Source organism: Apis laboriosa, unplaced genomic scaffold, assembly GCF_014066325.1.
Source record: "Apis laboriosa isolate Shangri-la unplaced genomic scaffold, ASM1406632v1 scaffold26_cov146, whole genome shotgun sequence".
In the NCBI taxonomy this organism is placed as follows: Eukaryota; Metazoa; Arthropoda; class Insecta; order Hymenoptera; family Apidae; genus Apis; species Apis laboriosa.
The window spans coordinates 3,704,421-3,731,004 of NW_025222592.1; the positions used below are offsets into that span (position 1 = coordinate 3,704,421).

General features: G+C 31.0%; 3 protein-coding genes across 4 annotated transcripts; 2 read left to right on the plus strand and 1 right to left on the minus strand.

Annotated features, from left to right (window-relative positions):
• The first annotated feature begins 241 nt into the window (after positions 1 to 241).
• Positions 242 to 14,203, plus strand: LOC122713715 (cGMP-specific 3',5'-cyclic phosphodiesterase). 2 transcript variants are annotated; one of them, XM_043934438.1, is made up of 13 exons: positions 242 to 1,248; positions 4,147 to 4,387; positions 5,347 to 5,666; positions 6,347 to 6,580; positions 7,248 to 7,605; positions 7,796 to 7,965; positions 8,124 to 8,346; positions 8,536 to 8,610; positions 8,683 to 8,721; positions 9,282 to 9,563; positions 9,993 to 10,369; positions 10,970 to 11,406; positions 11,975 to 14,203. In XM_043934438.1, exons 2-13 carry the CDS (start codon positions 4,334 to 4,336, stop codon positions 12,601 to 12,603), a joined length of 3,198 nt encoding a protein of 1,065 aa, XP_043790373.1. In that variant the 5' UTR covers positions 242 to 1,248; positions 4,147 to 4,333; the 3' UTR covers positions 12,604 to 14,203. The 2 variants fall into 2 exon arrangements, with proteins under 2 accessions (XP_043790373.1, XP_043790374.1); XM_043934439.1 differs by lacking the exon at positions 4,147 to 4,387.
• Positions 14,204 to 14,321: 118 nt separating this feature from the next.
• LOC122713716 (golgin subfamily A member 7) lies at positions 14,322 to 18,406 on the minus strand. The gene is made up of 3 exons (XM_043934440.1): positions 18,245 to 18,406; positions 17,743 to 17,907; positions 14,322 to 17,416 (listed from the first exon to the last, which is right to left on the minus strand). The coding sequence occupies exons 1-3, from the start codon at positions 18,251 to 18,253 to the stop codon at positions 17,126 to 17,128; spliced, it is 465 nt and encodes a 154-aa protein (XP_043790375.1). The 5' UTR covers positions 18,254 to 18,406; the 3' UTR covers positions 14,322 to 17,125.
• Positions 18,407 to 19,184: 778 nt separating this feature from the next.
• LOC122713859 (cytoplasmic dynein 2 intermediate chain 2-like) lies at positions 19,185 to 21,466 on the plus strand. Its single transcript, XM_043934666.1, has 9 exons — positions 19,185 to 19,346; positions 19,436 to 19,520; positions 19,589 to 19,801; positions 19,884 to 20,118; positions 20,201 to 20,402; positions 20,470 to 20,669; positions 20,749 to 20,891; positions 21,023 to 21,225; positions 21,312 to 21,466. Exons 1-9 carry the CDS (start codon positions 19,288 to 19,290, stop codon positions 21,379 to 21,381), a joined length of 1,410 nt encoding a protein of 469 aa, XP_043790601.1. The 5' UTR covers positions 19,185 to 19,287; the 3' UTR covers positions 21,382 to 21,466.
• The last annotated feature ends 5,118 nt before the right edge of the window (positions 21,467 to 26,584 follow it).

Genomic DNA, 26,584 nt, shown 5'->3' on the forward strand with positions numbered 1-26,584 from the left:
AATCGTGTAGGCCAGAACAACACGAGACAATATCCTTCCACGAGACCTACATAATACCAACACGGGGACACGAGCTAACGGTTCCCCCTCCCCTACACGATTACACTCGGAAGCCAGTGAAAAGACGATCCACGAACAAGCGTGTATGTACGGCACGTACACGTATACGCGCACACACAAGCGTTGCACGTGTACGTTGGCAGAGCAAAGGGGCGAGAGAAATGCCGACTCGTCACGGAGAGACAGAGACTTGCACACGATGGAAGAAGATCGGAGGGAGGGGAGAGGGAGGAGGGCCTGGCGCACCAGTTTCCGCGTTCCAGCGGCGCACAAGCGCGCCACGGCTCGCACACACATACATACACACACACATACGCGCACGTAACCACGAACACGAGCGAGACCCGTGTCTCACCAGGCTGGCTTCAGTAAGCTCGGAGCTTTCGAACGGTCCAGTCGCCTTCCCCGCGCTCCGTACCTCCTCGCCTCCTTTTGTCATCCAATCGTACGTACGTACGTACGTACTATCGACATGTGCGTGACGAACATCCAGCCAATCCCGATTCGTCGTTCGCTCGCTGTATTCGCGTTGTAGCACGCGTTCTCGCGGAAGATCGGGACGTATCCTAATATATTGGCATAAAATAATATAATTTTTAAACATTCGAGTGAAAAACTTGGAGTTTTTATCGAGTTATCGCCAATGGATAAGATCGGGAACGGATGGATCAGGTTGACCGACGACCGTGCAACCTCTTCCCGTGTAACCTCTTTTAACCTATGCGTTAACCGACTCGGCTATTTCGATTATCGAGAATTGAGGAAAGAGGAGGAGGTCGATTTCTTGGTTCGATTTTAACCGTGCTTGCCAAGCAATATAAATAGACGGACGCGACTTGTGCGCGGCTTTTTTATATCCAGGATTCGATACATATGTATATATACATATATATGAATGGATAAATAAATTATCGCGTGGAGCGATGTTTTTAAATCGGGTGAAAAGTTAATTGGTGAAGTTTAGTTGGATGAAAGGGAGGACGGTGAGAGGGAGCGTGGCTTGGATAGATTGTCGCATTGGACGAGCTTAGTGTCGGGCTGGTGGCACTGTTCCGGGAGCACCGGCGGCGGGATCATGAGGAGCAGCAGGACGAGCAGCGTGCACGGTGGAACGAGGACCGCCTCGAGATCGATTCGAAGGCTGTGCGATCAGCTCGATTCTTATAACGGAAGGATAGCCAAGCGGAGGTCTGATCGAGCTTGATTTCCATTTCTTTTTTTTTCTTCTTCTTTTTTTTTTTCTCGATCTCGAATCGTTTTGCGAATCGATCGATCGTGATTCGGAAGAAAGATTAACGAAAATTAGGTAGAGTTGTAAGGAGGAGAGATAAGATTGATTTTGAAGGGGGACGTGGATGTGTTCTCAGTGAAATTTTTGAAGTGAAAGGGAAAGTGGTGTTGCGAGAGAGAAAGAAGAGGAATGATCGAGAAGTATTTAAGAACGTGTTAAAGAATTAGGGAAGAGGACGAATTTAAATTGAGATTAAAAATAATAAATGATTCGAACTCGGGTTTCCTCGAGTTTCATCGAGTTTTAAAAGCAACTGTCCCGATTGAGAAACGACTTTTCCTATCTCGTTGTCCAACTTTCCATCAATTTGGAAAAGGAAGATGTTTGACCGTTTTTAAGACGCGTTTTTAGAGACGTGTAATCCATTAAAGACCAAGAGACCAAGATTTTATCGAGCCACGACCCGACCACTTTTATTGAGACGGCGGTCGATCAAAGTCTGACCAAACACGATACTCTCTACTTAAGTTTCAATACGTTCGAGGGGAAGGTTGGCTAGCGTTTCACCGACCACGAGGTTCGAGCTATATATTCGAAGGCAAAACTATACGGGAGGTAGATATTACAACGAGACGATCTGGGAAACGTTAGAAAGAAAATTTTAATTTGAATATTCGCGTGGGGGGGAGGAGGACGTGTTGGGGAAATTACGAAGTTACGAAACTCAGAGATTAAAGTAGAGAGTTTTCTTGTAATTTGATCGTTCATTTGCCGAAAATATTTCCATTGGTCTAAATCCAAAAACGGTACCCTCCACCTGGAAAAGATTAAAAGATAAAAATTAATGAAATTTTGAAAATTTTCCCCTTTCTAATGATGAGATAAAAGAGATAAATAAATAAACGGAGCTAAAAGAGATAAATAAATAAATAAAAGGAGGGAGTTTTTTTCCCCCTTCCCTCGAATCAAAAATAAAAAAATCCACTGTTCTCCATTGTTTGTTGGACATATCGATATCCCGTGAATATCGCGAGAACCGAATAACTTTGAGAGACTTTGGAAGATGCGTTGCGGCTGATTCTTCGACAAGTTATTATTAAGGATAGTGGATGGGTGGATGCACAAACGATTAACTCTCGGTCGAGTGGAGATCCAGGGATGCAGCAAAAGCTACGGTGCGCATTTAAAGGACGCCATTGAAGAGGACGAACTCGGTCGAAGAGCGAGTCAGCGTGCCCTCTTCCATAATACAACATTAGCTTGGTGCATGCGAAATGTATCGTTTCCTCCCCCTCCCCAAACGCGCACGTGGCCCTTCTTCCAACGAAAGAAATTTTCGTCAAAATTTTCATTCAAAATGTGATTTTTTTTAATAATTAAAAAAAAAATCCCCTTTTTACTCTGGCCAGAGAATTGATTTCCGAACGACAAAACAATCGAAGTAAAAAGATAAGAAAATTTCACACGCACCAATCTATCTATAATACGCGAGAATCAGAGAGAGAGAGAGAGAGAGAGAAGGCAAAAAAATTTGAAATCGAATCGTTTGACTGAGAAAGAAAAAAAAATTAAGTTTCTTCGAGGGTATCGTTGGGTATCGGTAGGGCGTATTGGAATTGGAAAGTTAAAAAATGAAAGGGATTCTATTCTGGTGGGGCAACCGTGTTGCTTTCACGGTTGATCGGGGGGATTAATTGGAAAAGGGTAGTGGACCAAAGTGGACGTCGATTTAACGGATCGCCGCTTCGTTGCAACCCGGTTATTTTCGGGTAAAACAAACGTTGTTGAATATCGAGATCGCGCAATTTCATAATTCAACGATTTTAGACGGATGGATTTCCCGTGGGAGTACTTCTCTTCGATCCCTGGAGAGAAGAGAATGGAGGGAGGGGGTTGGGAGTTACACAAGACGCGAGATGAAATATTCTTGCAGTAAGTAAGAGGAGGGAGGAGGGAGGAGGTGAACATTTAACTTTTCGTCGAAAGGAATGAAACCCTTTGGAAAGAAAAAAATAAATGATAAATAATTTTGTTTCTTGGAAAATTTTAAATTAAATGAAATTGTAATGATTCACATTTTACTCGTCGAATTAATATATAATATTAATAGTCGTGCAGTTGGATAAATTGATCTTATTACATTGATTGTAATGTGTAAACGCGCGAATGAATCTTTCCTGACAGTGAGCTGATTTTTTAATTAAATTATTTTAAATCTAAATTGAACGATTAACATGATTTACATCCATCTAATTATAACACATGGAAAGATACTCTGTCGATAAAATTGTGTACAAAAAAGAATATTTCATGTTTACCATAGTAGTATTCTCTTCACCCTCGTTTCAAAGAGATACAATAATTATACAGTTAATTTACAATCACTTTCCCTCTCTCCATAAATTTCAGTGAGTTCCATTGAAATTGAAAGAAAAAACTTATTGAAGAGTTGCATATGCTTGATAATAAAAAAAAGAAATATTTCTCTTTTGGATGACAACAAGTCTATTAAAAAGATACTTTGCAAAATCACGACTATTTTTTTCTCTCCCCGACGAAATTCTTCTTCTTGAAATGAATTAAAATTCACACGTTAAAGAGATTAACAAGAGAAAGAAATTCTTTCAAACAGCAACAAGTCTTTCTAAATAAACTTCTCTCTAGCAAAAAAAAAAAAAATGGTTGATCACCGTTTACAATCGCCTTTCCTCTCTCTCTCTCTCTCTCTCTCTCTCTCTCTCTCTCTCTCTCTCTCTCTCTCTCTCTCTCTCTCTCCCCCTCCCCTTCTCTACGTGAATTTCACAAGCGAATTTCACGAAATACAGAAACGGTGAAAGGTTGATTTCTGTTGTCAGTGTGCGCAGAGAATCGGCGAGAAAGGCTCTCCGTGTATTTTGGACTCGAGAGGCCGTAAAGTTTTAACAAAAGCGAAGGGGTCACAATGCGAAGTGTCCTCTCACCTCGTTCTCCCGAGGGCACCGCGTGTTAGAGCAACTTGCACACCGTCGTGCTCAATGTTAATTAATTCAGACGTAAGATGATATGGAGACTGAAGACGAAGTGGACGAAGAGCTGCCGGGGGTGAAACGCACGGAGGTACGATAATCCCTCTAAAAAAAAAAAAAAAAGAAGAAAAGAAAAGAAACGGAAAGAAAGGGAAATAAATACGAGGGACGAAGGAGATATTTTTTTAATTATTGGAGATCAATCTGTTAGTAATTCGTTAAGAAGCGAGATATTGATTGTTGAATATAAAATATAAAATAATTTATTAATGAGAAATATGGAAAGTGAACTTTTTAAGTTTTTATATTGAATAAAGAAATAATAATAATGATTTTTTTTTTCTCGATGTTAATCTATATTCATGTGGAAGGTTAGTGAGATACAGTTAGAGAATTGTGGATTGTTGTCGAAACAAAATGCAAAAGATAAGATTAAAATGTCAGACGAGGATTATTAAATTAAAAAACGTAATTTAAATTTGAAATGAAATGAGAGAATGTGACAGAGGAAGATCCCATTCTATCTTATTTCATTTCTCAAATAAGATTTTTGTATATCAACTTTTTTTGTTTTGATCTTTATAATCAACCCTCTTATAATATAATATATTAACATCAATGTACAAATATAAGATTTATCAAAATTAAATTAATTGCCTTCAAGATATATGCTCACTTTTGACTTTCATTTCATTACTGTATTGTATCAGGGACATGAAAAAGATCTGGGTAGAAGAAATTATGATTGAAAAAAAAAATATTTAAAAAAATCTTTGAAAACAATTTCTTCTCATACGATATAATAACTAACATACTTAACTTAATTATATTATTTAATTTATTATTTAATTAATAACTTAATTATATTAATTAATAATGAAAAAATATATATTTACATTTTTTAACTCGATTACCAAACATCAGTTTTGTATCTAAAACAATGACAAAAAATAAAGGAATCAAAATGAGGATAGACATATAAAGCATAATAATAATATTAATTGATTAGCAGTGAATAAATTGAAAGATAAAAAAATTATAAAAACACAGGTGAACCGGAACGATAATATAAAGAGGCTCGAGACGATGAAAATTTCAACGAAACCAATGTCCTCGAAGACGGTAGAGCGAAGTGAGTGCCAGCTGGTGCGCTCACCGAATCCAGAGGAACCGGAACTCGTCGTTCCGTACACGAATCCTGGCAAAACGAAAACGCAAGAAGAATCAAAATTACCTTTAAGCATCAGCATCAAGACTGACACGAAGGACAGTGAAATAGTGAAGTTATGTAGAAGCAAGAGGATCACTTGTCAGGATACCATACACGAGTACGACGAGGATGATGGACTCACTATGGAAAAAGTTGGAAGGTAAATAAAAATATTTTATTCTTCTTCTGTAATTTCTTGTTACTACTAATATTAAAATTAAATCAATCATCATTGTACCGTTATTTGGCCTTTTATTGTACATGCCTTGAATAATTGTTTGAAATATAATTTTTCAATATAATCACGTTATGTAAAAAATAGTAATTGTAACAGTTTTTGTAATTGTAACAGTGTCTACATAATCCTTGTTACATAATCTTTGATAAAGATTATTTTAAAAGTTAGAAATATTTTAAATATATTAAATATTTTAAGGATGTAACATGAAACAAGTTTGCAGCCACTACAAGCTGTAATATTTTAAAAGTTGGAAAACATATTCAAATCTTTTTAGTATAAAAAAATAGTTCCTTTTTTTTCAATTTATATACAAATAGAAATATATTGGCTATAAAAATGTCGAGCAGTATAGAAATATTCTCAAAAAGAAAAAGTTACTTAAAAAATAACATTATATAATCCCGGACAAAAGAAATATCAATAAACACGTTCCAAAATTAAAATTATATTAAACAAGATCCCCTTATTTTGATATGTGCAATTTTCCACATGAAAAAAAAGAACAGGCTTGAACAATGATCAGACATATGAAACAATTTCAATTCCTTGCTTAATAAACAACATTGTTATCCTCTATCAATCACAATTTTTCGAAAAAGATACCTCGAAGCGCATCCGGACGCTGCAGAGGCCTGGTTCCGTGAAAACGCGAGCCTCGACCTTCGTCAAAGGCTTCAAGGTATGGCCGTGGTTCAAGCGAAATCACCGTTGAAAAATATACATCAGGAGGAGAATCTCCTGAGCAGAAGCAAACGTAACAGCGTGACATCTGATCTGTTCCAAAGCTGGCTGGCTTCCAGTTCACCAGCCAAGCGCAGTAAAAGTCCCAGCAGGTAAATTACTTTTAAAAATCTTGGTAAAATTGTATTCACATGGACTATAAATATTTTATAAAGATAAACAACGATATTTTGTTCATTTGATTATAATTTAATTGACAAGAAATGAATTTTCAATTAATGACGTGACATCAAGATAAATATTTTCTCTAATTTTGAGTGAACATTGTTAAGAAGAATAAAGCTATTGCTTCTATCGTGCATGAATTTCTAAGTTGCTGAAGAAAATCTACAATATATACATATATATATATATTGTTATATATTGAGGAATTATTTTTCTTTTTATTTAATATTTTTTTTATTTTTCATTAAAATCTAATATTTATGTATACTAATATTTCTATAAATTGTTGAAATAATTACACATGATATGTTCTGATATAATATTTTTTTTAAGCATTAAAAAAAATAAAAAAATAATTTATTTCCAATAAATTAGTTTATATTTTATATATGATCATATAATATAAGCAAAAAATAATTAAATGGAATATATTTTTCAAATTTAAAATACATATATCGACATCACGTCAGTATTTATAAAAAAAAAAAATTAAAATCAAATTAACTGGAAAATGAATAAAAATGAATAACAAATTTTGAAATGAAAAATTATATATGAATATATCTCAAAAAATGATCATTCTATATATTCTAGGATGTATACCTCGTTGGTAGGACGAAGAGAAGAGCTCAACAGGTTGGATGAAAGTGATTTGTTCATGGAGTTGATCAGAGACGTGGCAAATGAATTGGATATCAATGTTCTCTGTCACAAAATTTTGGTAAACGTCGGCCTGCTTACACACGCCGATCGTGGAAGTCTTTTTTTGGCTAAAGGGCCTTTGGAAGATAGATATTTGGTTGCAAAACTGTTCGATGTTACACAAGACACTGAATTGGAGGAAGCCATTCAAAAAGCGAAGAACGAAGAGATCAAGATTCCTTTTGGAGTTGGAATAGCTGGCTACGTGGCTCAAACTAAAGAAATTATCAACATCAAAGATGCATACAAGGTTTGAAAAAACAAATTAAAAAATAAAAGACATTGGGTTTATTTGTACAAAATTAATTGATTTGTTAACCAATAAATATAAACTATTAGATTGGCTCAATTTATTAATTTTGGACCAAATATAAAAATAGATAAAATTATGAAAGAGATGAAATAAGTGGATATTTGAATGTTTCTTTTTTTTTTTTTAGGATCCAAGGTTCAATAGCTCTATTGACATGAGAACTGGCTATAAAACTACGTTAATTTTATCCATGCCTATATGTAATTACGAAGGAGACGTGATTGGAGTTGCTCAAATTATAAATAAGACTAATGGTAGCAATGAGTTTACTGATAGAGACGTCGAGGTGTTCCAGAGGTTAGTAGACAACTAACCATTTGAAGAACGGTAAACATTTTCTATCATAGTTTATAAATAGAATCTATATATCGAAGATCATAAGCTTAAAGAAATCTATTGTAAATTAGGAATTAGAAGTGGAAAAATCAAAAATATATATGTAAAACTAATTCCAGGTACTTAACATTTTGCGGGATTGGGATACAAAATGCGCAATTATTCGAGCTCTCCGTGCAAGAATATCGCAGGAACCAGATTCTTCTAAACTTAGCCAGAAACATATTCGAAGAGCAGAACAATCTCGAGTGTCTGGTCACGAAGATCATGACTGAAGCGAAGGAACTTCTAAAATGCGAAAGATGCGCCGTGTATCTTCTGGATCTTGACTGCGGCGAGGCAGTAAGTTCATTTCGATCAACAACCTCAGATAACAACTAAAATTAAAGAAGAAATTTATCAGTGTTTCTAATTTGATCTGTACTTAAACTGGTGTTAAATAGCAATAGAATAATAAAGCTGTGGAGGATTTCTCGAGCCCTTTGAAGGGTCGGCGAGGGACGTAATAAGAGATTCTAAGTTTCATTTCAGGGACACCTCGAAAAAATCGTCGAACGGCCGGGAAAATCGATGCAAGAGAGCCGGAAACCGCTTTCGAGGAGAGAGGTGAGTGACACCGGCACGTGTTACTCAAGTTCGTAAGTCTGATGATCTTTTTCTTCTTTCCTGGCGGCTCAGAGTAACAACATCGAGATGGAGGATATTTTCCAACAGCATGTAAGTACATTTCTGAAAAAATCAAATTGATTACTATACATATACATAATCCTACATGCCAATATTGAATTAGAAATATCTTAACTACAAAAATGAGTATAGAAAATTGAATTCTGTTTATATAAAGTTATAAATAGATTTATATAATTTGAGTTTACTTAATTCTCTCCATTATGAATTCTGTGGAGAAAGAAATATTTTGTCTAAACCTATAATCAAGCATTACAAATTTTGAAAACAATATTACAAAAAATAATTTTACTAGTAGCTTAATAAAGTAATTTTTAATTTAAGTATTAATAATGAATTTATTTAATTTTAGAATATTAATGAATTAATTAATTGATTATTTTATATACTTATATATTAATTATTAAAATTTTTCTCCCTATATAAATGGAATTTGTATAAACAGAGTTCTACTGTATATAAGTAGAATTTAGATAGTCCACAAAAAAGAATTTTATTGGCATCTTAAATTTTAATTTCCTATAATAGTATGATTTTTAATTTTTTCATTTTACATCGAAATCCCTCTATTTTGTATGAATATTTCCCAGGCGACGAACGATGGAAATAAATTCACCACGATCTTCGAGATGGACAACGAAACACAGAAAGCCAAAGTGTACAGACCCAGTGCAAGTGATTTATCGAATCCATTGAGCCAAATTGCGAGGTACGTCGCAGCTACGGGTCAAATTTTGAACATCGGTGACGTGACCACGTGGCTGAAGAAGGACGTCGTTCAGGCCGGAAGCGACCCTATCAAGAGCATTCTCTGCATGCCTATAGTTAATGGACAGAGAAACGTGATCGGTGTTGCTCAATTAATCAACAAGGTTAAGATTTACTTCTTATGATAAAAACATGTTCAATATTCCAAAAATTCAAGATTTTTAGATTAATTATATTCTATATTATCAATCAAATTTTGATATTCATCATAGTAATTCATTTTTCATGATATAAAATCACAAATATTATACACAATAATTTGAAGAATATAATAGGCAATCCAAAATAGATCATTTTAATATTCAAAATCTTAAAACTCTACATTACATTAATTTATTAATTTTGATGAGATAAGATGATATAAGAATCAAAAGAAACTTATCTACAATATTAAAAATTTCAAAAATGTTCTCATTACACATTAGAAACTGGATTATCCAGAACAGAGCCCTTTGATATTTCAAAACTCGATAATTCACAGAATAATTATTAATATACTGATACACATCTAACACGTGCGAATCATTCAACAGGATAATGGAACATCATTCACGGATTCCGACGTATCGATTTTCGAAGCTTTCGCCATTTTTTGCGGCCTTGGTATTCATAATACCCAAATGTACGAGTCAGCATGCAAGCTGATGGCCAAACAAAAGGTTGCTCTCGAATGTCTGAGTTATCACGCGACGGCAAGCAACGACGATACGTTAAAATTAACCTCAGAACCGATACCGTCCGCGGAATCCTACAATCTGTACAGTTTCACATTTATCGACTTCGATTTGACCGATGAGGACACTTGTAGAGCTACCATTAGGATGTTCAAACAATGCGATCTGATACAAAAATTTCATATCCCTTACGAAGTTCTATGCAGATGGATTCTCAGTGTAAAGAAGAATTATAGGTGAGAAATATACACTGAAAATAGATATGTTTCAAAAACAGATACATCTAGCTTTCCTTATATAGTATGTAAAAAAAAGCCATGTAACAATTAATCTAATGCATTATTAATTTAAATTAGAATAAAGTAAATTAATATACAAAAAGTAACTTAAAATATAGAAATATATATATTTGATAAAAAAAAAAATTTTGTTTTATGAAGATATAAAAGAAAAGTTGTGCTTTGAAAAATTGTGAAACCATGGAATTCATGTTTAAAAATTATTACTATTTGGTACTATTCTACTTGTTTTATATCATAACAAAATCTTTACTCTGTTAACTTTTTATTAATTATTTTTTAAATAATATTGTCAACAAATTCTTATTACAATAATTCATAATAGCGAAGAAAAATCTTAAGTTTTATTTGAAAAATATAATAATTTAATTACTTCTCTTGTCTCTTTTCTAATTTTTAAAAAATAATTAATTGTCACAGTAAATTTGTTTTATGTTTATCCTAATAAAAAATTTAGAAAAGAGTAAAAAATAAATTTTATATGTCTATATTTTAAAATGCCCTGTACCATGAAAATGTTATCCTGACTATTTTTAGGCCAGTCAAGTACCACAATTGGAGACACGCACTGAACGTTGCCCAGACCATGTTCGCCATGCTTAAAACCGGCAAGATGGAGCAGTTCATGACCGATCTTGAAATTCTTGGACTCTTGGTCGCCTGTTTGTGCCATGATTTAGATCATCGAGGAACCAATAACGCGTTTCAAATGAAGACAGAATCACCATTGGCCATTCTTTATTCGACCAGCACTATGGAACATCATCATTTTGATCAGTGTGTCATGATCCTGAATTCGGATAGTAATAACATCTTCCAGAGTTTGTCTATGGAGGACTATAGAAGAGTGATGAAGGTGGTCGAGAGTGCTATACTTTCCACAGATTTGGCGGTTTATTTCAAAAAGAAGAACAAGTTCATGGAACTGATTGATGAGGGCGAGTTTGATTGGCAGAGTGAAGAAAAGAAAGAACGTAAGATTAAATAATTATGTATAATTACTATAAAAGCTAGAAAAAAGTAAAAGGAATATCTATGTTTGTAATAGATTTAAAATGTTAATATTGGTCAATATAAAAAAAAGCTATAAATTTAAAAGATAAATGATCACCTATAAGATAAATACAAGAAATTTTCATATTATTCTATATCTTACATCTAATTAAATTTCAACCTAATTCTGTCTTTATTTCATATGAAATATAATAGCTACATTTAATTAGTCTACATTTAATTATTTTTCTACACTCACAGTTAAACTAAATCTAATAAATAACTTATCTCACTATTAAATCTAATAATTGATATATATATCTATCTATTAATATAAATCTAACACTTGTGTTTGTTGAATTTATATTAAATAAATTTTACTTCCACAATCATTTTCCTATACCAATAATAAAATCAATTCTTGATCAAATAATTGGCCGTCTCTGAGACATTAATGACTCATTAATGTTAAGAAAATATTTAACTTTACCTTTAAAAATAACTTAAATAGAAATTCGAATCTTTTCCAAAAATGTTCTTTTCTTCCAGTATTATGCGGAATGATGATGACGGCCTGCGACGTGAGCGCCATAGCAAAACCCTGGGAGGTACAACACAGGGTGGCCAAGCTAGTCGCCGACGAATTCTTCGATCAGGGTGATCTGGAACGTCTCCAACTGAACCAACAACCAGTGGCCATGATGGATCGCGAAAGGAAGGACGAACTTCCTCAAATGCAAGTCGGTTTCATCGACGTCATATGTCTGCCTCTCTACAAAGTTCTCTCCGACACTTTCCCATGGATCATGCCACTCTACGAGGGCACCATGGAGAACAGACAACACTGGCAAGATCTAGCTGAAAAAGTCGAAATGGGTCTGACCTGGATAGATCGTGACACCATCGACGAACCAGTCGAAGAATTCATCTCCTATGAACGCAAAGACATCGAATTCACGGTCACAACCTTGAACTGCATGGACAAAAAAGAAGTCCCTGAGAAATCCGCGTTGAGCAGACTTATCTCTCTAAGGAAAGGTGGTCCTACTCTAGGCAAAGATGTAAGACACAAACTTAGCAGGCCACTTTACACGAGAAACGCTCCAGAGGACGCTGCCAAATCCAAGGCCCTGATCCCTGACAGGAAGAGTAGAAATAAATTGTGTTTGCTCATTTGACGGCTTACGTCCACCACTCTTGAGAGCATACCTGAATGATGAAAAGGAAGATGAGAGATCTCATGGAGAAATTTGTGTGATTAGCATCTGATGCAAATATGTTATTGCCTACTGGTTAGCTAACTTTATAAGGTTGTAACTAGTAAAGATCAAAGTGGATTGGAAAGAAGGATTACCTGTACTGTGAGATTCATCAGGAAGATTTCAAAGGATGTAAATTCATGGGAAGTACAATGACTGTACAGTGAAGAGGAAAGTGCATCCGAGTTGCAGCTTGGAATGAGTCGATAATGAAATGATACAAGGTGTGATTTATCTACTGTGATTGCTGTCCATCTGCCTAGAAAATCAAAAGTCAAGAAAGTGAAATCAAACGTTTGTTCGAATAAACGAAGATACATTTAAGGGTCATCGAATCGAAGGCTGAAAGATTTTGCAGATTTTAATCCCAAGACTGTCGTCGAGTCTTTAGAAAACACGTTAGACGATTAGTCAATGGCTAGTTAGTTAGACTGGCGATAAGTTAGGCGACCTTTGTCGAATTTTACCGTGGAGGAGAGAAAGAGAAGAAAAAAGAAAGAGAAATTGAAAGAGTAATGTCAGCGATGGTTGCACGGATTCAATTTTGACAATCTTTTTTGTATTACATCTCGATACGTTAATTAGGATAATCCGATGGATAAAACTGGTGAAAAATAAAATAAAATGGATATCGAAATTTTTGAAAAAAAAAATACAGCCGAAAGATGGGCATTTTTATATATTAATGAAAAAAGGAAGAAGAAAAATAAAGAAAAATATGATGCAAATTTATAAAAAAAAAAAAGAAAAAAAAAAAAAAAAGAGTATAAAACTCTTGGACTCTCGATGATACATCGTATTTCTATCCCACTCGTTTCCAAGATGACGCGTGGAATCAATCGACGACATTAACGAATGATAACCAAGGTAAATCAATGCCTATTAAATTAACGATTTCGTTGCATCATTCAAGCCAATCCAAAAATTGCGTCTCTGACGCAGAAAATGATCACGCGATCTCGCATTCTTGGAATTAAAAGATGTTATTTTGTTTCTCTATCTTTTTTTTCTTTTTTTTTTTTTTTTTTCCTCTTTTTCTCTTCTTCTTTCTTTACACGGATCTTTACAGAAATTGACGTATTCTTTTTTTTTTTTTTCTATTTTTCTGTTATTTGATTAATATCCATAGAAGGAAAAGATGAGAAAAAAAAATACATTAAAAAATCCAAAGAATCTTCTGTTTGATTACTAATTTTTAACTTATTCATGATGAAGTAATAATAGATAAAATTTTGCCATGAATAGCATTTTACAAAAACAGGTATTTTCTTGGTGAAACAAGAAGACGCAAGCGAGATACGTGATATAAATAAATAGTATGTACAAGAATCAATTAATATTCAAGATAATTCGAGAGTGCTGTGTTTAAAAAAAAAAAACATGAGAACATGAGAATCCATTGTAACAAGAGTGAAACTGGTTTCTAGTCTTTTGATATAGCTACTATGTATGAAAAATATGCCTGTCAAAGACTATCGCACACGACTAAATAAAATCTGAATGTGCTCAAAACGTTAAATAATTGAACTATTTTTTTCTTCTTTTCTTTTTCTCTTTTCCCTTTTTTTCTATTTTTTTCTATATTCCTATATCCTGAGAAAAACAGAAATTTTTTTAAATATTTTAAGGATTAAATTAAAAAATTAAATTACAAAACAAATATATTAAATTCTAATAAAATAGGAGTATTATTAAATTTATAACATTCATACTTAACATTCACACTTTCTGATGAATAAAAATTTCACTTTTTTTTTTTTTTTTTTCAATTTCAATTTGCATTTTTAATCTTCGGTGACTATCATAGATCGTCAATAACACTCACAAAAAAATGTCCATTTTCATAAACGATTCACTAGTGATCCAATTTTCATTTTCCTTTGATGAATTTCATATCATAGATTACCGATAATCCATGAAATAATTTGCATTTTCGTTCACTATTATGGTTCACTAATGATCCATGAAGAAAATTTCATCTTCGAAGACTGCAATTGTAATAGATCATCAATGATTCACAAAAGAATTTTCATCTTTGAATCAACGATTATTGTGGGCCAACAGTAGTTGAAAAATTTTATTTTCAATTATATTATTTCGATTCACTGATGACCCACAACAACATAAAATTAGATTAAAATCACCTTTATTCAATTTCGAAGAGTAGTCCTTTAGCTCCGTGATTTTTTACGCAGCTTTTTATTATTAAAACATTTAGAAATTACACTCGAACGACGGTGTCCTTTACACAGTAACGAATCATCAAACGTTTTTTGGTCCTACAATTAAATTAAGTATAATAAACGGTTTCTTTTATCTCTTCATCGTTCTTCTTTCGATATTCCGTGTGTTGACGATTAATTCTCTATTTACAATATTATGCAATATTCGATTGCATAAGAAAAAAGAAAGAAAGAGGAGCCTGACACACGTAACACTACGACACTGTTCGACAATTATCTTTTTCTTTTTTATTTATTTTTTTTTTTTTTTCAAGAGAGGAAAATGTGTTGAAATTGAAATTTTCAATCTCCATTCGTTCACTTAATAAAACACAAACAAAAGTAAATGTCGAGGCAGTGGCGCGGCTATTTGGCAAGACTCTTTCACTTTGTCGTACAATAATGTAGAGCAGGCTCCATTTATGATCATCGTGATCAAGGACAAAACCGAATTACCTTAGACGTAGTAAAAAATGAATCTTTCCTCTCTTTGTCACGCAGATAAATATATCTTGGCATTCATACACAATTGTTGAAACATCTGACGTGAAAAAAAAAAAAAAAAAAAGAAAAGAAAAGAAAAGAAAAGAGAAAGAAAGATATCATTCGTAATCAACGTCGTAAAGAAGAAAAGTTTCGTGGCTTGTCGATTGAGATCAATATCGTTCCCTTAAAACGAATATACAAATGGAAAATGATCCATGAGAAAATCAAGCACACGGTTGCAAAGAATATATTTGAGAAGAAAATTCTTTAAGTCTCACGCGGTTCGTAGAAAAATATAAAATAAAAAGGATCACGCATACGATGTAATATAATTATGTACAAAACTAGCACCTATACATCGAAAAGGTGCATGAACACACACGTTTCATCCTTGATCACAATGTTCTCGCACCGTCACATTGATTCATAATACAATATAATCTACATTTTAATAATCACCTCTTTAATAATTCTTTAAATCCTTATTCTCTTCTTCTTTTTTTTTTCTCTTCCTCTTTTTTCCTTTTCTTTCCGTTTTTTTTTTTTTGTATAATTTTTTTCCTTTAGCCAATCCAACGGAGATTTCTCAACGTAAATACTTTGTGCCAGTAAATTTCCATTTAATTAATTCGATTGATCAATTGTTCCAATGAGGTGTTCCAACACGGCAAGTAAATCTCCCTGGGGATCGTGACGATGTGTATTCATAGGTATAATATGAATCAAATTCATGAGATATGGTTGTGGAACAGAAGCATCGTGGAAGATACAACGCGGAGAATAGTTTAAGCTTAACGAAGTTCAACGAAGCGTTCGAAACTTATATTGACGCGAATAAATGTTTTTCAGTACTTGACGATGATGATGAATCAAATTCGAGACCAAATTAAAAATTCCGATAATATTTAATCGGAAATGGAACTCCAATTTGACTCACATATGTCGTCTATTAAATGCAGATGACGATAAAGTCTTTAAACGAACGGTAAAAAACTTTTTTAAACGTTTACTCGATGTACAAAAGAACCTGAGTTTGTATAAAATTTATATATATATATATATAAAGTTTCTAATTTCCATTTTTAATGGATAAAACGTGTAGTTGTTCTCGATAATAATACGCGCTCAGATTCTTCTTATCGATCGTTTACACTGGTATACTTATATGCATTAGAAAATTGAACTTATATAAAACATGGCGTTGGTACGCGTCCACGATTTGTCCGAACTCAGTACGTGGACAATATAGATACAATATAGTTTTAATTGATCAAAAAACATACATGCAAAGAAAAAATAATCGTGTTCTTATTTGCAGGCAAATTTTGTGAAAGTGTACATTTTTTTTTATATCATTATTTCACGATTAAAAATTGTAAATGAAATTTCTTATGATTCCACCATATGGAATAAAAAAGATTATTAAGAAGAAAATTCGCTGATCCTTTCCCAAATATATTATATCAAATAAGTCAATTTTTATTCTTAATATTTAATAAAGAGACCATTGCATGTATGTTTACACAGCTATTCACTGTAAACCGTTTTCTTGTTTTACTCTGTGAATCTCTATAAAATTCATATTACACAAACTAAATTGTAAAATAGGATCAGAGATTGAACAAAATTTATGTCCAGAGACACTCATCAGCTCATATAGGTTTTGCAATCCTAGCAAAGTGGCAGAAGTGCGTGGATCACATAAAGAATTCCCTGGATCGGCTAATGTGCAGTCACGATGCAGGTCTATCCAGTATTGAAATTTCTATTAGCCTAAGACCACGCATTGCTGGATCTGTTAATAACAGACCACGTGGTTTATAGACTCTGTCATTTTGTTCACAAACAAACTTTGCCACTTTTCTTAAACACTTTTCATAATGAGTCTCTGTGCATATATAAATTAGATAACCAGTGAGGCATGCCAGGCAACCTTCGCAGTATGTAGAACAACTGGCACGTTCAGCTTCTGCGAAGTAGTTGTTCAACTGATTGATTGTATACTCGAACGACTGTCTGTCCAGCTAAATTGAAAAATAAGATAGCAAAAATATATCCAATAAATATAAATTGATAAATTAATTCATTCATTGCCTAATTCACTCATAAAAAATTAAATCAATAAAATATATTATTATTTCTGCAACTCTTGATCCTATAATATATGTAAATAAAGAATAAGAATAAGATATATAAGAAAATTCTGTATATTTAACCACAGAAATAATGTTAGAAATAGAAATATTTCATTAACAATTATAATTAAACAAAAAATATATATATATTTATATTTTCCAATAATTTGTTTTATAAATAAAAAAAAAGATAAATAGATTTTTTGAATACATACTCTGCTCTCCAATTCCGGAGGAAATTGCGTTTGAAACTTAACAACAGTGCCTTCACTATAGTCACGTTGTATAAAAATTTTCTGACAACTCGGAGGAGGCCCCCCACCTGCTTGTCCTCGACCAGCTGACATGTCCTCCAGGGGTGTAAGGGCAGCGTGATTGCCCTATAAAACAAATCCAATAAATATTTTATTAAATTTTCTACAAATCAACTTAGAATTAACATTGTAACTATTTGTCTTACATTTCTTTCTTTTATTTTATCTGATTTCGAACATGGTCCATGTATATAACCACAAAACCGCACCCAACTATTATATTCAAAATTGTTTATCATGAATCCGTCTGTTATTAATCATATGATAAAAAAATTCGAAATGACAATATTCGAATTCAAAACAAATGGAATATCAAAAAAAATGACGAAACAAGAATATACCGCAGATAGACCAATAGTAAAAGAAAGAAAGAAAAACCGAGGTAAAAGATGCATAAACTTACCAATGGCATTTTAAGCTTCGTCTTGGCGATTTGATAGAACAGGTTTGTCGAAAATTAACTTCGACTTGTTAGTCGAACGTAAAACGAAAGAATAAAACACGACTGATCACTAAATGTTGAATTTTTCTTGAAAAATCACAGAGGACAGTACTTTGACTGACGGACTACGACACGATACCACCGCCATGAAATGTACGTGCGCAATGTATGAAATTGAAATATACAATTTACTTAATAATTATAATATATTTCTAAAATCTGTCAATTATTTAATTATCTTTTATTGATATCAAATATTTTAAGCATAATTATAATTAATATTATCATCTAATGTTTCTGTTTTTTTTAATTTATTATTTTCAATTATATCCATTTTTCATATATTTTAATNTATATATATATTTTTAAACTTTTAGACTTTTAAATTTTTTTAAATCTAAATTTATTAAAAATTATTGAAATATAGCAGGACGTACAAATAAATGTCATATATTTCAATAATATATTCAATATTTTTCGATTTCTAGAATAAGTTTCCAATTTTTATTATTTTTAACGCATAAAATTTAGGCTTAAAAATAATTTGAAACTAATTTAAAACTAATTTAAACTAAATATTTCCTGTTTTACTAATTATAAGTAATTTTCGAAAATTATACAATTTATAGACATTGAAACACCATCTAGCGATGAACAGATCAAATTAATTATCTATTAGCAAAATAAAATCCAAAAGTCTCGCTATTAAATTAAATTTTTTAATTTTTATAAATTTCAATAAAAAAACATAGTTTTTCAATAATAATTTAAAATGAACTTTAAACATTTTTATTAATATTTTGCATTGTAAATTTATTTGCCATATCAATTTTTAATAACAATAGTTACATTTAGATGGCGCTATAATGTCCATTAGCTAATTTATATTTGTAAATTTGTTTCTTAGATGTAAATTCATCGAATGAAATTTTATTGAAACTTGATCGACTATTTATATTTTTTAATCAACAATTTTATTAAAAATTTGAAACTTGAGAATAATAATGTTCACTAATCGGTCTCTTGAAGCCGTGAGTTTCAATTCACAATTATCTACTACAAAGTATGTATGTATAAATATATTTATATTTTTAAGTAAATTCATAATTCTTTCATTAATATTATTATTATATATAATTTAATATCTTTTAGATCACAACAATCTACAAATATTCAAACAACAGAAATTGTTTATGATCAGAATTCTGTACAAACAATCGAAACAAGAAATGTTGAGGTACATTTATAAATAAATTATAAGTATATAAAAATAAAATTTAACTTTTTTAATTTTATATTTTTTAGACTCAAACTATATCTGAAGAAAAAAAAAAGCCAGAAATAAACTATGAAAGATTGGCCCAGTTTTTAAATCGGGTTACACCAAGTATATTAGAAGCATTAGATGAATCTTATGGAACCAATGCATTTGAAGATTATGAACCAAAAACTTCAGAAGATTCATTCACAAGTACACAACTTTTACAAAAAATTAATAGCACTGAAGCAAATTCTCAGGTATTCATTATTTTTTAAGAGTATTATTATTTTTGCTTATTATCATTAAAATACTGATGTTACTATTTCAAAATATTTTTAGATGAAAGTAAGTGATATGAGTTGGAGTATTGGAGGAGGAACATTAGCTGTATCTTATGGTATTCCTTATCACCAAGCATGGTGTGATCATTTATCCAAAATACAATTATATAATCAAATGAAAGAGGGCCATTTCACAAATAATCCAAATAAAACACTAGAAACTAATGCCTGTGTAACAACATTGGTTTATCATCCAACTGAACCATCTATTATAGCAATTGGTTTATTCAATGGTAATTTGTAAAATTTTCATATATAAATAAATGTATACATTTATAAAGTAAAAAAATTATTGTCAATATTATTTATACAAAGGTGATGTTCTTGTATGGAATTTAAAGGATGATACATCAATTGCACCAACAACAATTTGTACTCATGGAGATTGTGTATCTCAAGTATATTGGAAAGGAAGAACTATAAATGATGTATCACTGTTGGTGAGTTCCAGCAAAGATGGATATATTTTTATTCATAAAATGATGGCCAATTTTACAATTGCTCGCATTTATAAACGGTAATTTCTTTAAAATTTCTGTATTAATATATTCTTAAAAGCATTTATAAGGATATTATTTTTTTAGATTAAAAATAGCCAAAGAACATAATCCAATAGAAAACTCAAGACCACGTAGCGCAGGTGGAACACGCGAACGCGCAATAGAATCTGGATTATGCATTACCACTTTTGATTTTTCATCCAGAGATCCAATATTTTTTATTGTGGGTACCTTATGTGGTGGAATTTATAAATGTAGTTTAGATCGTGTCGTTCCTATCGAAAGTATGAATTTTTCTGAAATGAATTTAATGAATTATTAAAAACTATATCCATATTGGAATCAATCATTTTTTTATTTTAGATGATGAAACTTTAATAGATCCTGTAATAGATGAATACGAAAGGCATGAAGGTAGCATTACGTGTATTAAATGTTCGCCAATACGTAATCTTTTCGTTTCTGCTAGCACAGACAAAGAAATTCGTATATATGATTTTGAAGAGGTGATAATTTTTTTTTTATATATTTTTTTTATAATATAATAATTAAAATAAAAAATATATATAATTATTTATATATTAAATGCTATAATACTATAATAATATAATGCTATAACAAAAATTTGCATATCTAGCATACAAGTCTGCAGTCAATTCCTTGTGAAAATACAATCATAGGTTTAACTTGGATGATTGGAAATCAAGATATATTGGCAACTTATGGCGCTAGTTCGAAAATTATATTATACAATGTTACAGATGGTACAATCGTAACAAATGTGAATTTAGAAACAATTGATAGAGAAAACACTAGTTGCTTACGCGTGAATTTAAAGAGGTAAATATTAGTAATAGTATAATAAGTAAATATTAATAATGTATATATTTGAGCAGATTTATTAATCTCTTATTTATTATACATAGAGATATAGTGGCTGTTGGAGATACACAAGGAAATATAGAGATCTGGAAAATCCCAAGACAATTATTGTAAATATAATGTATACATTAACTTTTTTCATTTTTTAAATATTATATTACTAATATTATTATCTTATAATCAGCTTCAAAATATGTATTTATTATATAATAAAATATATTACTTTTATATAATAAAACAAATAAAACAAATCTTAAAATATATTAATTATTCTTTTAATTTTTCTTATTAAATGTAATAATATTTGCAAAATTAGACATAATATTAGCTAACATATGATTATTATATCATATTTCATTATTTAAATATTGTAACATGCTTCAAAATAAATTTCATTGTATAAAAATAGCTTGATAAATTCATTGCGAAAATATATGAAAGTAATAGTTGTTTGTAATTCTGGCACATTTTGGCACATAGTTCAGACATATGTAAAATATTATTCATTTAAAATAAAATTAAAATACTAAATTTATCACATCAAGAACCTAACCTAATCAACTTTCAGTTGTACTTATTATATAATACTAAATTTATCACATTAAGAATCTAATCTAATCAACTTTTATTTTTATTTATTATATATAAAAATAATTTTTAAAAATGTTAATGTATACATATATATATATATATATATTTTTATAATACAATTTTGCAAAAATAAAAAATCATTTTAATATAGAAAATAGAAAAAGGATTAAATAAATATTTTATATATTTATATTTGAATACATATATTTGAATTTATTAACATCATAAGTTTTTAAAATAATAATGATATTTCCTTTTGGGATAATGTTATATTTTGATTATTCGTCTATTTCATAGACATCACTATTATACAAATATTAAAATTCAAAACAAATTAACATAAGATACAATATGTACATATAATTAAATATATATAAATTTTATGATTTACATCTTTTATTTAAAAATATGATTCTCAATATTTAACGATTTATTTTTTACATATAAATTCAAAATATGTAAAAATATATGAAGAGAAAAAAGAAAATATAAAAAATACTATTTATTATAAAAAAAATATATTACTAAAAAGTATTTAAAAAACTATTAAATTAGCTGATTGAATAAATACTTCTTCGATTTTATAATAAACTTCTTACTTCATTGAAAACACAATACTTCCGCCATCTTAGTGGAAAAAACATACTGAAGTCATACTGAAAAATAAAACAAATATAATCTAAATATCGTTATATTGAATTTACCATGAATTGTTACCATTTTTAATATTTTTCATTAATATTTCTATTTTTTTTATGTATAATAAAGAGATCATATTCATACATAATTAATCCTGTAAGTTCATAATATGAAACAAATTGATTAAATTCATTTTATAATTTTATTAAATTTATTTATACCATTTCATTTCGAAAATCATATTTGATATATTTTATAATTAAATATTTAAATTTTAAAAAATTAGAAAACTTTTCATTATATTATGTTTAAAAATGATTTCAATAATATTTTTCATAAAATACATATAAAAATCAAATTTCATAAAAATCATAATCTTTTTTTTTTAGTTATATTTTATAAAATATACAAAATATATAATATATAAAGAAATTGTAAAACTCATTTACTTTTCTAATGAAACAAAACACATTTAAACTTTCTGAACGTCTATAATGTTTTCTTACTTTTATGACTTCCTTTTCATATAGATATACTTGTAAATATTGTAAATATGTTAAATGATACTTTAGCAAATACTATAATAAATGGGCAATTAACTTCAAACATTATGCTAGTTGAGTATACATACCCTATAATACAGCAGAAAAAAAGAATCCAACAATATCACAATAAAATGCAGAACAGTACATTAATAATTCAGGTACTTTCAATATTTCAGCAACATATATAACAATCCTGAAAAGGATTATTATACTTTGTAGAATCTTTTCCTGAAAACAACTTTTAGAATTAATTCCAAAATGAATAATTTTGTATTTTTGCCTTGAAAAGGACGGTTTTAAATTTTTGTCCTGAAAAGGACAGATTTCTTGTGCATGTTTAGTCCATCCGAGAAATTGCTACTCCATACATGAGGCATTTGCGGGCCCTGAGAAGGGCCCTAAAGAAAAAAAAAAGGATAGTAAAGTGAAAATGTGGACGGGATATGAGCAACATGTAAAATATAGTATAAGACAGGAACAGGGATAATATTATCATCAAAAAATGTTTACGAATAAAGCTGAATGCTTTTTTGTGACATACATTTTCGGCCAGTAGTTTTCATTATTATGAAAAGGAAAGGATGGTGAAAGTGTAATATTAAGGAAAAAGAAATAAAAAAGAATAAGTAGAAAAAAGACAGGATGCCAAAAAACATTAAAAATTTTCTCTCGTTGCTCTATTTCTTCTTCTTCTTCTTCTTCTTCTTCTTCTTTTAGTTTTTCTTTGAAAGGAGCAGATTCATTTACACTCTAGATGATTATGAAAAAAACTTTAATTATGACGTGTTTATATACACGTATGTATATGTCTTTTGAAAAATGGTAAATGATGTACAATTATTGAAAAAATTTTCAGGCGTTTGGTCATCAATTTTCTTTTTCACTTTCTGAATATTATTTCTTTTTCATTCAGTTTCTTGAAGGTTTTCGCACTTCTGCGTTTACTTCCATTAATATATGCCGTGACATACAGATAGCAACGATGATAGTAATAAACATGTGCGTCCAGTGTTTATTCAATTTGAATTTTGCACACGTGACTCACAAATTTTTTTTTTAAGATTAAATCTCTTAGTCTGCTTCTTTCGTTTTTTTTTCCTTATGTACATACGTGTGTATATATGAATTATGTATGTATGTATGTATGTGTATGCGCGTGTGTAATAGTTGTGCTGTACTGAAATATTTTTCAATGAAGTCAAGTCTGACTTTTATTTCACGAATCGCCTCAAAAATTTATTTTTATCATGCTACAAAAAAAGATCCTCGCAATCCTTGTCTTTATATATATGAAAGAAGATCCAAGAATCTTCTCTTTTTCTTTTCATCTAAGTTTTCTGCTCGATTCATCTTTGAGCTACCTCGGCGATTATTGCACACCAATATTTTTTAAAGCCATATTTACTTTCTCTCCCGATACCATGTTTCCTTACTATTCCTAAATCCCTTTATTAAGCTTCTCCATTGTTGATATTTTCTTATTTTTATTTTCAATCATCCTTCCCACTCGTGCTTTCTCACACACACTCCACTGGTTTTATATATTGATTTTTTTTTGGTGCTTTTTGTTCTCAAAAAGACATTTTTTCTGATGGTTTTTTAGAAATCCTCTCATCACATCCGCTCCAACCTCGCTCAGAGGTTCTTACTTCTTCATTACCAATCACTCTCACTTTGAAAGACATATTATATATTTCCTCCTTTACTTGTATTAAATCTTCCATTCCGCGGTGCTGCCATTTTACTCTGTTTCATCTTTTAATTTTATTATCGCCGACAATTGCTTCTTTGCATCTTTTTCGTGTTTCTTCATTCTCTTCTCCTCTTCTATTGGTCACGCGCTTATTATAATTTCTTCGAAAAAAAACGCGTGTATATGTACTCGAATAACAGTACCAAAATTACGATATATAAACAATTACGCTTTAGGTACGACTTGGATATATTATCCTTCGCCATATTATTTCTCCAAGTACTTGCTCTTTTTCTCAGTTACGTTCCTTTTCCGGAGGATCATCATCATCGCCGTTCAAGATAATCATCTCGCTACGCCGCAGTTGTTCATCGCTCTAGCGATGGAAACTTCGAGAAGTTTCTTTTTTTTTTTTTTTTCAATAGAAGAAAAAACGGCAAAAAATAATTGTTCCTCTGTCGAACTTCGTATTGTGTGGACGATTATTAAATTATTTATTATATCATCGAAAAAATTTCGAGTCTTTTCCTTATTTACACGAGACAACATATTATGTCCCGTCTATGTATAACTTCCATTTGATTTCGTCTTTCTTTACGAACCCACACACAGTCCTAAGTCCACGTCGAACGCGCAAACACGAGACGATTGTTTCGCCAAGAAAACAACGGGATGCGCGTTGAAAGGTGGCCAATCGATAATCATAATCCATTCTCGTCGATCGCGCCATCGTTAGCTCTCCCGTTATCCCCTTGACTCGGTTTCTTATTCTTCCTCGCTTCTTCTTGGTCCTCTCTTCATTTCCTCTATACTTTGATTCCATTCGAAGAAATTAAAATTCGACGGGAATTGCGTCCAGTCGAAATTCTCTCTCCTCTTCGATATATGTACTGTACATATATCTTTAGTAAAAATAATTTATTGGTGAATAATGCACGCACAATTTAATATGATCTCGAAAGATCATTTTGTTATGAACCGGAATGTACATACTTATGTTTTCTCGGTATACATATTTCTTTTTTTTTATTTTTTTATTTTTTTTTTTTATTTTTTTTTTTAATATGAAAGTGACCAAGTCTATCTCTTCGGAATGATAAAGAAATCTCGTTCTTGCGCGTAACGACAGCATTCATTATCTTGTTTTTCATTGCCACCCTTCTTCTTCATTCCTATTTATTCTTCTTCCTCTTCTTCACTTCTCTTTCTAAACTTGAAGCCGCAGAAAGATCCATATATCGATCGAACAGTTTCATAGGATAACTCGAAAACGTGCGTTTGAAAATGCATAGCAGCCACACACTGTATCCCAAAATGGAATTCTTTTTCTTCATCTCATCGATCAGTCCATTGATTCTTTTTTTTTTTTTTTTTTTACATAACAAAATATTTTTCTCTTTCGCGAGCTCACCACGGGCTCGTGCAAATGAATTTCGATTCACGCATTATGTACAATTGTTCGCGAATCCATTCTTGTTTCTTTTTTTTTTTTTCTTTCTTTCGCTTAGACCCGCTTTTTATCGATTGATCCTCCTCAAGAAAAAAAAAATGTTGCACTCAAAACGGGCACCCTTAATATGATATTTTATAATACATTATTTCTTATGTATGCGCTCGAGTCGAACCTTAAACGTACTGCTTTTGCGTTTTTTTACGTACAATTATAGATATACATTATATAACTCTATTCTTATATACCCTAAAACTTGACAGCAAATTGCATCATGTCCGCGACGGAGTTTTATCAAAGAGACGCAAAATGGAAAACGATAATCGCATCGTTTCCTGGGATCACATCGTCATCTTTAATATTTAATCCTTCAATCATTCCACAGCTCTTATCTTTCTC

What these genes read in the sequence shown, in the direction of transcription:
- LOC122713716 (XM_043934440.1), bottom strand. An exon ending in CTCCGGAATTGGAGAGCAGA is followed by an intron (nt 17,417 to 17,742) that starts GTATGTATTCAA and finishes TTTTCAATTTAG; the next exon opens with CTGGACAGACAGTCGTTCGA.
- LOC122713715 (XM_043934438.1), top strand. Translation starts at nt 4,334, where the DNA reads ATGGAGACTGAAGACGAAGTGGACGAAGAGCTGCCGGGGGTGAAACGC. An exon ending in CGGGGGTGAAACGCACGGAG is followed by an intron (nt 4,388 to 5,346) that starts GTACGATAATCC and finishes ATAAAAACACAG; the next exon opens with GTGAACCGGAACGATAATAT. An exon ending in AGTGTAAAGAAGAATTATAG is followed by an intron (nt 10,370 to 10,969) that starts GTGAGAAATATA and finishes GACTATTTTTAG; the next exon opens with GCCAGTCAAGTACCACAATT.
- LOC122713859 (XM_043934666.1), top strand. Translation starts at nt 19,288, where the DNA reads ATGTTCACTAATCGGTCTCTTGAAGCCGTGAGTTTCAATTCACAATTA. An exon ending in TCGTGTCGTTCCTATCGAAA is followed by an intron (nt 20,670 to 20,748) that starts GTATGAATTTTT and finishes TTTTTATTTTAG; the next exon opens with ATGATGAAACTTTAATAGAT. An exon ending in GTATATATGATTTTGAAGAG is followed by an intron (nt 20,892 to 21,022) that starts GTGATAATTTTT and finishes TTGCATATCTAG; the next exon opens with CATACAAGTCTGCAGTCAAT.